Genomic DNA, 14,999 nt, shown 5'->3' on the forward strand with positions numbered 1-14,999 from the left:
AAGGTGAGGCTTCTAGACACTTGGAGCCATTGAAGACACACTCACCGTCTACACGTAATTATTCCACTAATTAATCAAAGTTGAATGTAATTACAACTCAAAGGAAATACAAAGAAATTGAATTACACAAAATAAAATTCAGATTTCCTAAACTATGCATTCCTTGGCTTGTGGTTGATCTTCCTTGATGTGTTCTACAATGTGTATGTGTTTGAATTTATATTTGTTGTAGCTCCTTGCCTTAACCTCTTATGATTAGCCAATTAAAATCTTCAAAACAGTACCTACTAAGTAGGGATGAACTCACCACAAGGTTAATTCCACTTAACAAGCACCAATTTGAATTTTGTTCACCAACAATTTAGAGGTCAAGAAATGAAAGCAAAGAACAATTCAAATTTAAAAATAGGACAACAGAAAATGTATTGATTTGTATGACACAACTAGAAGGAATATTGAATAAATTTGACAAGCAATCAAATAGGCACTCAACAAAAGGTGGCACGCAAATTGAACCTAGAGAATGGCACTAGAATTGATTAAAAAAACCAAAACAGTACTACTGGAAATTTTTAGGTACAAAAAGTGTGACTTATAAAATTTATGCTGAGCTGGCTATTTGAAATCTAATTCTGAAATTTGAACCACAAATAATTCAAGGTCTTAGCAAACTTTTGGCGCTAGAATCACACCAAAATTATGCACCAAATAATTGTGATAAAATTTTCAAAATTCTTGTCAAATTACCGTTTCTATTGGCGCCAGGATGTACACTTTTTTTGTTTGATTTATCATTTTTTTTCTGTTTTGTCTTTTGATCTGATTCTTTTTTCTTGATTTTCTAATACATCAATCTGTATAGATCCAGCTTTTCATAATTTTTCTTCAATGTATTTTAATTTCATAATAAAAAACAGCCAGCACAGAATTGAAAAACAAAGTAATCCTAATTCTGGAATTAAAAACAGATTGAAGAAACTTCAAAAACACAATGGAGTGGATGTATATGAATTTTATGGATCTAACACACAAATATGAACTCAAAACTAAAAAGAAAAATGCACCAAAGGATCAAACAAACTCATAATAAAATTGGACTCAAATTAAATCAAGAAACCAAAATTATCAAAAATAGCACTACATGGAATTGATGACAATTTAGGAGAAACATGACTTAGACAAAACACAATTGGATTCAAAAATTAAAATGACTCAAGACACACAATATGAACAGATTAGAATTGCAAATAAGACTCAAAATAAACTAAAAATAGAACAACAACACAATTCTATATGGATTCCTACACAAATTTGAAAATTAGAAGCTAAAGAACAACTTGAACACAATGCACCGATTGGATTTCTCCAAACAACACCTAAATCAAATTAAAATGTAAAAAACAACAAGACAATATGGAGAACTTGAAGAAAAACACGGAAACAAGATGAGCACAAAAATTAAAATGAAATAAGGCACTTAGCTCTTGAAGACCATGGCTCTAGATACCAAATGATGGAGATGTGCCTCCATAGTTTTTGGATTTTGTTGGTGAATGGCGGAAGCATCATGGATTGAAGATGAAGCAAGGTCCTCCTAAGAGTGGTGGTGACCTTGAAGGTGCATGAGAGGTAGGGATTGAGAGTGGTGAGGCCAACTCTACTTGGAAAGGGGAAGTTTGTGAAGATTAAAAGCCTAACCTAGGAGGTTTTGAGCAAGAACTGAAATTGGCAAAATTTGGCAGCAATTCACTAAGTATATTAATCTTACAAAATGAGAGCCAAGCACCTCAATTTATAGTGTTTAGAGGGCTGGAAATTCAAAAGAAAGTGGAGGGAAATTCAAATGAATTCCCTCCCAAAAGTGGAGCCTAAATGAGCACATGGGGAGGGGTGTGTCTAGTTTGTATGCTCACCCCCTCCATGGGCTTTCTAGACCGACCTTGGTAAATTTAGAGGTTTTTAGAAACTCCAAGTTTACCTAGGTTGGTGTTTTATGTGGCAAAATTAATTCTAAGAAAAATTACAAATAAAGTTCCTATGCTAATTTTGACAAGAAATTAAAGTCTACTCTACACTAGAGTTTATGGCATTTGAACATGTAAAAGAACGTCTTCTTGGATCCTCTTGGCCATAATTCTAGGGTTGGCCCAAATCTATCCTTTGGTGGGCTTGTGCTTGGGCCTCTTCCATCAACTTCGAGTAATGGCAGAAAAGAAACACAAGAGAAACGAAAAAAACACAAAAACCAATAGTGAAGAAGAAGTATAGAGGTCGAAATGAACTTATCAATGCCAAGAAGAAGACAAATGGAGGCTCGAGGAAGACAAGAGGAAGCACCATAGCAGAAAAGTTGGAGAACGAAAGCGCTAGAGAAGGAAGTATGAAAGCGTAAGTGGCACGCTTTGTCTTAGGATAAAAAAAAAATTTAAGAATGTGACTAAGAGGTAAAATTGCATTCTTAAACAAAACGCTTTGTTTTAAGAATGATTGTTTTAAGAAAGCGGCTATAACAAATAGCTACATTCTTAAATGAAATTAATTTAAAAAAATTTATCATGTTTTGAATGACTGCTGTAACCCTTAAAAACACATTAAATAAATAGTTTTTATTTTTATCTTTGTACTAGTAGATTAATGTTAAATAAGCCTTGAAAAGTAAAACCATCAACAAAAGGCATGCATTATCATACAATGACCTGTCTCAAATTGATAGATTAAAAACATACTTTAAGTCCACTTTTACCCAATCTAAAAATAATAATTTTTAAAAGATTTTTCATAAAAAGTTAAATTAAATATTAATAGCAATCTTATTATCTTTAAATTTAATTTATTTTCATTGTCTATTGTAATATTAAAAAAAATTAAAATCTTACGTTTTTTTTATAAGATTAAATTAAACTTAAATAATACTAAGAAAAAAATTAAACTTAAATAATACTAAGAAAATGATAAACTTAAAGAGACGGATAAAAGAAAAGTTAACAAGAAAAAAAGAGCCTCATAATTTTCAAACTCCTCCACTCCACTGTACTATATTCATACTTTTCTATTTATTTATTTTCTACGAAGTAGACGTTTTCATAGTAAAAAACATAACCATGTCTTGCTAGTTTACAGAAAAATGTATACAACTTTTTCTTCAACGCATTTATTCTTAATCCAGTCCCATGCTTTCCATTTGGCTGCCATTTTAAAAGTATAACATCTTTTATCTTTGAATAATCAAAGTTACAAAAATTAGTATTCAGATAATCAACATGTTATTAAGATAGTGATTGGGGAGTTATTAAGTAAGTAGTAATATATCAAATCTCACATTTTGCTTATAAAAAAATAAAAGCTGAGATTATTTTTTCTGGGATTTGATTGTAAAATTTCTTCTTAAACATCTTTAAGAAAAAAAGAGAGTTTATATAGAGTTTATGCATAACTTTTTTATATAGAGTTTATAAGTAGTTTATATAGAGTTTATGCATAATTTTTTTTTTTTATTTTCTTTTTCTTTGAAAATATATATGAAGAAGTTGATCCAAATAAATTCCTCACAGGTCTTCCTAGTACAAACAATACTAAAAAATTCAACCATCAACATAAGGAAAAATAAAAAAATGAACAAGTAAAAGCCTTCCATACATGACTACAAACTACTATAAAAAGACACATTGAAGTGCAATTAAGCACACATTGTTTCCAAACTAGAAAACTAAAGATCATTAGAACTAAAAGAAGAAAGAATGGGAGAATCTTATGTTGTTGCCAAGAATAACTTGTTTACAACTTGTCCCAAAAAAAGTGAGGATGGTGCCTCTCTATCTGCAATGCTGTGTAGTGTACCCTCCAGTCCTGAATGCTGCTATTGAGCTCAACTTGTTTGAGATCATAGCCAAGGCAACAACACCACATGGTTCATTCATGTCATCCCATGAAATTGCTTCTAAGCTCCCAAACCAACACCCTGATTTGCCTAATAGGCTTGATCGCTTGTTGCGTTTGCTTGCTAGTTATTCTCTTCTTACTAGTTCCACTCGCACCACACAGCATGGTGCCACTGAGATAGTTTATGGACTCTCACAAGTTGGAAAATACTTTGTCCCTGATGCAACTACTGGCAACTTTGCTTCATTTGCAACCTTTCTTTCTTGTTCAGCACTCTCACCAGTTTGGTAAATGATTTTAACTGTCATGCATGTGTCATTCTTATCATTACTATATTGATGATATGAATGAACTGGTATGAAGTTACTTCAGTTAAGTTTGAGCTTTTCATTTATAACTATGATAAAGTCTTGTTACTTCAAATGAGATTGTGTTTTGTTGAGAAAAAGGGTATGCTGCAATGTTTTTAACTCTTTTCAGGTTGAATTTAAAGGAAGCAGTGATGGATGTAGACGTAGACTTGTTTAAGAAACTTCATGGAGTAACAACGTACCAGTACATGGAAAACGATCCAAAAATGAACCAAATTTTTAATAAGTCTATGGCAGACTTGTGTGCAATAGATATGAATAAAATACTTGAAACATACACTGGTTTTGAGGAATATCAACATTAGTTGATATAGAAGGTGGCAGTGGACAAAATCTTAAAATGATAAGAGGTGGCAGTGGACAAAATCTCAAAATTTATTTGGATCGTATATTCAAATAAATTTTGAGATTTTGTCCACTGTCACCTTTTATCATTTTAAGATTTTGTCTACTGCTACTTGCTACCTCCTATAAGGTTGGTATTCTCTCAAAAAGTATATATATATATATATATATATATATATATATATATATATATATATAAATAATTAATATATTAAAAACAATTTTTATCAACATATAATCTATTGTGATTTAAGATTATCGATTGTCTACAAACCAAATGAAATTCATTCTTAGTTTAACTAGAGATATTAATTCTGAATTTATCATCTTACATTATTAAAAAATTATTAAATAAAAATTAATTTTAGAGACTAAAAATAATTAGTGGTTATATTGACTAAATTAGATATTATTTTAAAGATTAAAAAGTATTGGTTTCTAAATTAGTTTCTATTATGGATAAATAGTTTCTAAATTAATAAGATTTATAATTTAGAAACTATTTATCAATAATAGAAACTAATTTAGAAATCAATAATTTTTGTAGTCTCTAAAATAGTATCTAATTAGTCAATATAACTACTAATTATTTTTACTCTCTAAAATTAGTTTTTATTTAATGATTTTTTTTAGTGATATTTGATTCCATGCTCATAAAAGTTATAAAGTTTGTTTTTAAATCAAGTTTTGCTAACGATTATCTTAAGGATGGATGAATATGTAAGAAATTATATAAATTAATTTCTATAAAGTGACTCACATGATTTAGAGTTTGGGTTTTGAATCCGAATATAATTTAATAATAATAATAATAGAATTAAAGGGTATGATGGTTAACGTGAGAATAAATATATGATGATACCTAATGAAAAACCTACATCTAATGGAAATTGGGAATTAAGGTCAATAGGGTTCTGTCTCTGCAAATAATAGTTGTCTCACTGTTAACCATCATGAAAGTGTGTGACAATAACGAAATTGCTAAGAGATAGATTGGGACAAAGGAGATAAAGTAATTGATCAAGTAGGATTACTCATGGATCAAAGGTAAGTGCCCGCCTATTCCTTCTTGATTGTATGGATATATGTGAGAATTATGATATGATAAGATCTATATGCCAACATGTATGTATGCATTCATAATCATGTTTTAATTTACATGTGGTATTAGAGCCTCGTTGCTCATTTTTGTGATTCTCCATTAACGGTGAAGGTGGCTTAGGGCATGGCGGCATTGGGGTTGAAGTCTAGTGTGGCGCGGTGGTGTTCTCCCAGAACGGCCTGGTTGCATGATTGTCTTCCAAAAGAATGGTTCTAGGTTTGCAATACGGTGAATGATGGTGCGTTTGGCTCATGCATGTATGAATTAATTCGCCGCACCTTATGTCATTAGTTTTTTTTTTGGTGTGTGGAAGTATCAGCCTTAGCGTGGATGATGCAAGGGAAGGAAGGGTCCAGGTCCTCACGGAATTGGAATGTGACCAAATGTTGGATTCAAAATATTATAATATAATATAATTAAATTCATGTATGAATTATCTGCACACCTTACGTTATTAATTCCTTCAACTTTACGTTATCAATTTTATTAATTTTTTTTAAAGTTTAATTAAAGTCTTTTCCAAATTTTATTATATTATAATATAAAATAATAAAATGCATGCATGAAAAGAATTTAATTAATGAAACGCATGAATTCATTCCTCCATATCAAATTTTAATTAAAGTTTTATTATGTTATAATGTAATTTAATTTGTATTATATTAAAGTTTAATTAATTGATTGAAAGTGAGGAATGGAAAATTAATTTTTCCGCTTTATGCATTCAATTTTAAATTGAAATTTTGGAATTATTTGTATGATAGATTTGTAATCACTAAAGTGATCAAATCTTTATGTTTTATTTAATTTCAAATTATGAATTAATTTTATTTCAATTAATGATATAATTTATGGAATTATTTGTATGATAGATTTGTTAATCACCAAAGTGATCAAATCTTTAAGTGTTTTATTTAATTCCACATTACTGATAAATTTTATTTCAATTACCTATAGAATGGATGCTAAATTATTTAAATATGGGTAAATGAAAATTCATTATTATAAGAAATTTTTGGATCACCCAAATGTTAATTAGTTGTCCTTATAATTAATGGATATGACTGTTGGTAGTGAGTATGTGTTATTAGTTTTGCTTGTATATCCAAAGATAACAAGTGTTTCTAGTTAATGCATATATTTTGCCAAATAAAGTTAATACTATTAGCATCATTATGTTTTGTGTATTAATGAATTTCCCAAAGGCGAACATTAGTATACATAGAATGTTTTCTGAATCTGTATTGTATGTTTAGTTTATGGCAAAAAGTATTAATGTTAAGCATGTGTGATTGCAGTATTTGTTCCTATAGCCTTACATTGGCAAGTTACGTCAGTTCTAGTCTTTAATGGTCTAAATTTTCCATACTGGAGTGAAAAAGTCCAATTTCACTTAGGTGTATTGGATCTTGATTTGGCCATTCGAATCGAGAAACTTGTTGTTATTACTGATGATAGTAGAAATGAGGAGAAGGCTCATTATAGGGCTTGGGAAAAGTCAAATAGACTTAGCATGATCTTTATGCGAATGAGCATAGCAAACAATATTAAGTCTGCTCTTCCCAAAACCGAGAATGCAAAAGAATTTATGAAATTTGTGGAAGAGCGTTCCCAAAAAGATGATAAGTCTCTTGTTGAGACATTAATGAGTACATCAACCACCATGAATTCTTATTATGTATGTTTTGAATCAAACTTAACTGAAGTTCCACATAATTCTTGGTGGATTGATTCTGGATGCACAACTCATGTTTCTAACACGATACAAGGATTCCTTTCAACCCGAACCATAAAGCCAAATGAAAAGTTTATCTGCATGGGGAATGGAGAGAAAGTTCCAATAGTCGAGACTTATCGTTTAATCCTCGACACTAGATTTTATTTAGACTTGATGGATACTTTTTATGTACCTAGTATATCTAGGAATTTAGTTTCATTGTTTAAACTTGGTGTTGTCGGATACTTTTTTAAATTTGGGAATGGATGTTTCAGTTTATATCAACGTACCTATTTGATTGGACCTGGTACTCTTTATATGATGGGTTATATAGATTGAATCTTGATAATTTATATGATGAAACTCTTATGACCTCAAATCATAATGTTGGCACTAAACGTAGTTTAGTGAATGAATGTTTTGCTTTCTTGTGGCACAAACGTTTGGGACATATTTCCAAAGAAAGAATGGAGAGATTGGTAAAGAATGAAATACTTCCAAGTTTGGATTTTACTAATCTGAATGTATGTGTGAAAGGCAAACAAACAAAACACACAAAGAAGGGAGCCACAAGAAGTACTCAGCTTCTTGAAATTATACACACTGATATATGTGGACCTTTTGATGCAAGTTCTTTTAATAAAGAAAGGTATTTTATCACCTTTATTGATGATTTTTCACGTTATGGTTATGTCTATTTACTGCATGAAAAATCGCAAGCAGTGAATGCCTTGGAAGTTTATATAAATGAAGTGGAAAGGTAATTAGACGGAAAGGTGAAAATTGTCAGGTAAGATAGAGGTGGTGAATATTATGGAAAGTATGATGAAAGTGGATAACACCCTGGTCCGTTTGCTAAGTTCCTTGAGAGACGTGGTATTTATGCTCAATAGACAATGTCAGGTACACCATAACAAAATGGTGTTTCAGAAAGGCGTAATCGAACCTTAATGGATATAGTTAGGAGCATGTTAAGTAAGTCAATTGTACCTGTTTCATTGTGGATGTATGCTTTAAAAACTGCCATGTATCTGTTGAACAGGGTTCCTAGTAAGGCAGTTCAAAAGAAACCTTTTGAATCGTGGACAGGAAGGAAACCCAGTTTGAGACACCTACATGTTTGGGGATGTCAGGCAGAAGTTAGAATATACAATCCGCAAGAAAAGAAATTGGATGCAAGAACAATCACTGTATATTTCATTGGTTATCCAGCAAAGTCAAAAGGGTATATGTTTTATTGTCCTACCCATAGCACAAGAACTGTTGAATCTGGAAATGCACGGTTCATTGAAAATGGTGAAACTAGTGGGAGTGATACTTCACGAAATGTGGAGATTAAGGAAGTCAGAGTACAAGTTCCTTTGACTAGTACTTCAACTTCAAGGATTATTGTTCCTAATGTAGTTGAACCACTCAACGATGATGAAGAACAACAAATTAATGATCACAAGGTTAACAATGAACCTATAGTAGAACAACCACAATAAATAGAATTAAGAAGATCTCAAAGAGAAAGAAGGTTAGCTATTTTGAATGATTATGTGGTTTATCTACAAGAGTCAGAAAATGACTTAAGTATTAATAATGATCCAGTTTCATTTTCAGACGCCATCAATGATGATAATTCTGATAAGTGGTTAGATGCCATGAAAGATGAGCTTAAATTAATGGCAGAGAATGAAGTATGAGACCTTATAGAATTTCCAGAAGGATGCAAGAGAGTCGGGTGTAAATGGATCTTTAAGACTAAACGTGACTCTCATGGCAATATCGAACGTTACAAGGCCCGACTTGTTTCCAAAGGTTTTACTCAAAAGGATGGCATTGATTATAAGGAAACATTTTCACCTGTTTCTAAGAAAGATTCCTTTAGAATTATCATGGCGTTAGTAACTCATTATGATCTTGAGTTGCGTCAGATGGATGTCAAAACTTCCTTTTTGAATAGGGATTTAGAAGAGGATGTTTATACGGACCAACCAGTGGGGTTCATTGATGAAGGAAAGGAACACATGGTGTGTAAACTTAAGAAATCAATATACAGGCTTAAACAGGCTTCTAGGCAATGGTATCTTAAGTTCAATGATACTATTGTGTCCTTTGGATTTAAGGAAAACATCGTTGATCGGTGTATATATCTGAAGGTCAGTGGGAGCAAGTTTATATTCCTGATTCTGTATGTTGATGAGATCTTGCTTGCAACTAATGATCTTGGTCTATTAAGTGAGACTAAGAAGTTTCTCTCTAGTAACTTTGAGATGAAAGATATGGGTGAGGCATACTATGTGATAGGAATAGAAATATTTCGTGATAGATCACAAGGACTGTTAGGTTTGTCTCAGAAAGCATATATTAATAAAGTTTTAGAGAGATTCAGAATGGATAAATGTTCAACATCTCTCGTTCCAATACAGAAAGAAGACAAATTTAGTCTCATGCAATGTCCAAAGAATGATTTGGAACAGAAACAGATGTAGAATATACCTTATGCATCTATTGTTGGGAGTTTAATGTATGCTCAAACTTGTATACGACCAGATATTAGTTTTGCAGTTGGTATGCTTGGTGGATACCAGAGTAATCCAAGATTGGATCATTGGAAAGCTGCAAAGAAAGTTTTAAGATACCTACAAGGAACGAAGGATCACATGCTTACTTATAAAAGATTTGATCATCTTGAGGTGATTGGATATACAAATTCAGATTTTGTTTGTTGTGTGGATACACGAAAGTCTACATTTGGTTATGTGTATCTTTTAGCCGGAGGAGAGATTTCATGGAAAAGTGCGAAGCAGACCGTCATTGTTGCATCCACCATGGAAGTTGAATTTGTGGCATGCTTTAAGGCCATAGTTCAGGCTAATTGGTTGCGGAATTTTGTTTCAGGACTTGGAATTGTTGACAGTATTGCCAAGCCGTTGAGAATTTATTGTGATAACTCCGCAGCTGTCTTCTTTTCTTAAAAACGACAAGTATTCCAAATGTGCTAAACATATGGAATTGAAATACTTTGTCGTTAAAGAAGAAGTTCAGAAATATAGAGTGTCAATAGAACATATTAGCACTGATCTTATGATTGTTGACCCTTTAACAAAAGGGTTACCGTCCAAAACATTTACTGGTCATGTTGTAAATATGGGCATTATGTCTACTAGTGAATGATGAATGTTGTTGTTAATGCTTATTTGACACTCTGAGCTCATTGATAAATAAAGTTTCTGAAATTTATGTTTTCTACTTTATGTATATGCATGTAAATTATGTTGTGGAAAACAAATTATGTTGTTATTGATGAAAAATGACATTATGTTTGAACCTCTTATGGATTTCTCATTATAAAGTCATATAAAGGAGAAAGAATGATATAGTAATACATGGAAGGAAATGTGTTGATTGAAATGACATGTAAGCGCCATGACTCTTATTATTTCTGTATCCTTGATTTTGATTAATGATAGAACCAATTTATGTATGGCCTTTTAAATGCGCATTTATGTAATTATTAAATCATGAAAGTATTATAACTCATATGAGTCAAGTGGTAGAATGTAAGAAATTATGTAAATTAATTTCGATAAAGTGACTCACATGACTTAGAGTTTGAGTTTTGGACCCGAATATGATTTAATAATAATAATATAATTAAAGGGACTGTTGGTTAACGTGAGAATAAATATCTGATGGTACCTAATGAAAAACCTACAACAGATGGAGATTGAGAATTAAGGTCAATAGGGTTCTGTCTATGCAAATAATAGTTGTCTCAGTGTTAACCATCATGAAAGTGTGTGAAAAGAACGGAATTGCTAAAAGATAGATTAGGACAAATGAGATAAAGTAATTGTTCAAGTAGAATCACTCATGGATCATGGTAAGTGTCTATTCCTTCTTGATTGTACGGATATATGTGAGAATCATGATATGATAAGATCTATATGTGAACATGTATGTATGCGTTCATAATCATGTTTAATCATGTTTTAATTTACATAATATTTTACAATTTTCTATAACTCTAAATAATAAGCCTTTGAAAAGTAAAACCATCGCATGCATTATCATACAATACAACTTTAAGTCCTATGATCCAACTTTTAACCAATTAAAAATAATAATTTTAAAAGATTTTTCAAAAAAGGTTAAATTAAATATTAATAGCAATCTCATTATCTTTAAATTTAAATTTAATTTATTTCATTGTCTCTTATAATATTCAAAAAAATATTAAAAATCTCACATCTCTTTTTATAAAATTGAATTAATCTTAAACAATGCTTTTCGTAACGAACTCGATAAATCAAATAGATTATACTCACACATTATATACCAATAATGTTAAATTAATTTTTGTAGCGTATACTAAGAAAAAGATAGACTTTAAGAGACAGATAAAAAAAAAAGCTAACAAAGAAGAAAAAGGTGCCTCATAATTTTCAAACTCCTCCACTGTACTATATTCATACTTTTCTATTTATTTATTTTCTACGAAGTAGACGTATTCTTAGTCAAAAACATAACCATGTCTTCATAGTTTACAAAAAAATGTATACAACTTTTTCTTCAACGCATTTATTCTTAATCCAGTCCTGTTGAATCTTCCTATGCTTTCCATTTGGCTGTCATTTTAAAAGTACAACATCTTTATCTTTGAATAATCAAAGTTACAAAAATTAGTATTCAGAGAATCAACATTTCATTAAGATAGTGACTGGGAGTTATTAAGTAAGTAGTAATATATAAAATCTCAGATTTTGCTTATAAAAAAATAAAAGCTGAGATTAGATTGTAAAATTTCTTCTTAAACAACTTTAAGAAAAAAAAAGTTTATACAGAGTTTATGCATAATCAATATGAGAGTTTTAAAAACTAATTTTAATTTAATAAAAAAATTAGTTTATTTTTTTATTTTCTTTTTCTTTGAAAATATCTATAAAGAATTTGATCCAAATAAATTTCTCACAACTCTTGCTTTGTGCACACAATACTAAAAAATTCAACCAAGATAAGGAAAAATAAAAAAAATGAACAAGTAAAAGCCTTCCATCCATGACTACAAACTGCTATAAAAAGAACACATTGAAGTGCAATTAAGCACACATTGTTACCAAACTAGAATCTAAAGATCATTAGAACTAAAAGAAGAAAGAATGGGGGAATCCTATGTTGTGGCCAAGAATAACTTGTTTACAACTTGTCCTCAAAAAAGTGAGGATGGTGCCTCTATATCTGCAATGCTGCTTAGTACTACTGTAGTGTACCCTGCAGTTCTGAATGCTGCTATTGAGCTCAACTTGTTTGAGATCATAGCCAAGGCTACAACACCACATGGTTCATTCATGTCATCCCATGAAATTGCTTCTGAGCTCCCAAACCAACACCCTGATTTGCCTAATAGGCTTGATCGCTTGTTGCGTTTGCTTGCTAGTTATTCTCTTCTTACTAGTTCCACTCGCACCACACAACATGGTGCCACTGAGATAGTTTATGGACTCTCACAAGTTGGACAATACTTTGTCCCTGATGCAACTACTGGCAACTTTGCTTCATTTGCAACCTTTCTGTCTTGTCCAGCACTCTCACCAGTTTGGTAAATGATTTTAACTGTCATGCATGTGTCATTCTTATCATTACTATATTGATGATATGAATTTATTTCTGTTAGTTTGAGCTTTTCATTTATAACTATGATAAAGTCATACTTCAAATGAGATTGTGTTTTGTTGAGAAAAAGGGTATGTGTAGTCTTACTTTGCTGCAATGTTTTGAACTCTTTTCAGGTTGAATTTGAAGGAAGCAGTGATTGATGCAGACGTTGACTTGTTTAAGAAACTTCATGGAGTAACAGCGTACCAGTACATGGAAAAGGATCTAAAAATGAACCAAATTTTTAATAAGTCTATGGCAGACTTGTGTGCAATAGATATGAATAAAATACTTGAAACATATACTTGTTTTGAGGGAATATCAACATTGGTTGATATAGGAGGTGGCAGTGGACAAAATCTCAAAATGATAATCTCCAAATACCCTTCCATTAAAGGAATTAACTTTGATCTGCCCCAAGTGATTGAAAATGCACCATTCCTACCAGGTAATAGCATGATATATTTAATGTTTTATCATATATCAAAGGGTCAATTCTAAACTTTGCCAAATTTTGTTAAGGGATTGAGCATGTTGGAGGAGATATGTTTGCAAGAGTTCCACAGGCTGACTCCATGATACTAAAAGTTAGTATACATGATACTAAACACCTATTTCATGTATTTAATTAATCTAATTTCATTTTTAAGATTCTAAATCTCTTTCTTTAATGATATTGTTTTAGGCTGTATTGCACAATTGGTCTGATGAAAAGTGCATAGAAATTTTAAGCAATTGTCACAAAGCACTTTTTCCAAATGGGAAGGTGGTTGTTGTGGAGTTCATAATGCCAGAAGAACCAGAAACAACTGAACAATCTCAGCTTGTTTCTTGCCTTGACAACCTTATGTTTATCACAGCTGGTGGAAAGGAAAGAACTCAGAAACAATATGAGAATTTGTGCAAGCTTGCTGGATTTTCAAGTTTTCAAGTTGCATGCCATGCCTCCTCTGGTCCTGGAGTGATGGAATTCTACAAGTAAGTTAATCAACAAAAGCTTAGAATTCTAAGACAGAAGTATGAAGAACAAACAATAAAGAACTAGATGTGATGTTCTAGATTTCCACTTTCTTGTCCACTTTCCATTTTCATGTGATGTAACGTTTACACTAAAGCTAATAATTTAGATTTGGTTCAAATATACTCTTTGGAAAATAAAACTAATTATTTTATATAAGACTAATTAATATAAATACTCTTTGACTATATTAAGTAATATTATTTTAGATTATGAAGGAAATTAACAGATTAATCGACAAAATATAAATGAAAAATGTTCTTGTCAAAAATAACTTGAGAATCCGAGAGATAGCATTGTTATGGTCAATCACGCATGTAAGACATTGTTTGTTTTAGAGGTTGGTGTTCCATCACAGTTTTATCCTTAAAAGATGTCTCGACGAATTGAAAGAGGAAAGAGTATATAAACTACTATTTACCTCGATCCTCGATCCTCGATTCCTGAGCGATGTACAATTATATTGACAGTACCCGAACAAAAATAAAAAATAATGGTAACATCATTCTATTTACTACAAAATTAAACGATAAATTAGTCAAATAAAAATATAAATATTTTGAATTGTTTATAGAATATTTATTTTCATATTAACTTAATTAAAAATATTATAATTTATAAAGTAATTAAAATTTAATTAACTATGTATAAAATATTGAATTTAATCAAGAATAAATCGCTGATGAGGGAGCTCTCTACCTGCAAGTCATGGAAAAAAGTAATTTTAGATGAAAAAAATAAGAATGAAAAAGTAGTATGTTTAACAATTGAGGGAAACGTATTTAACGTTTGTACAAATTATTTTCTCTATACTTTAAAAAAGTAATCCAAATAATTATTGATCATTTTTAAAATATTATTTTTTAAACTTAATTTAGAAATAAAAAGAAAGATGATAAGTTTAAAGTTTTGAAGAGTTTTTAA

At 30.9% G+C, this 14,999-nt stretch overlaps 1 protein-coding gene across 1 annotated transcript; it reads left to right on the top strand.

Annotated features, from left to right (window-relative positions):
* The first annotated feature begins 12,507 nt into the window (after nt 1-12,507).
* Nucleotides 12,508-14,200, top strand: LOC137828111 (isoliquiritigenin 2'-O-methyltransferase). The gene is made up of 4 exons (XM_068634553.2): nt 12,508-13,001; nt 13,192-13,505; nt 13,580-13,644; nt 13,743-14,200. The coding sequence occupies exons 1-4, from the start codon at nt 12,562-12,564 to the stop codon at nt 14,037-14,039; spliced, it is 1,116 nt and encodes a 371-aa protein (XP_068490654.1). The 5' UTR covers nt 12,508-12,561; the 3' UTR covers nt 14,040-14,200.
* The last annotated feature ends 799 nt before the right edge of the window (nt 14,201-14,999 follow it).

Source organism: Phaseolus vulgaris, chromosome 7 (assembly GCF_051622355.1).
Source record: "Phaseolus vulgaris cultivar YP4 chromosome 7, ASM5162235v1, whole genome shotgun sequence".
In the NCBI taxonomy this organism is placed as follows: Eukaryota; Viridiplantae; Streptophyta; class Magnoliopsida; order Fabales; family Fabaceae; genus Phaseolus; species Phaseolus vulgaris.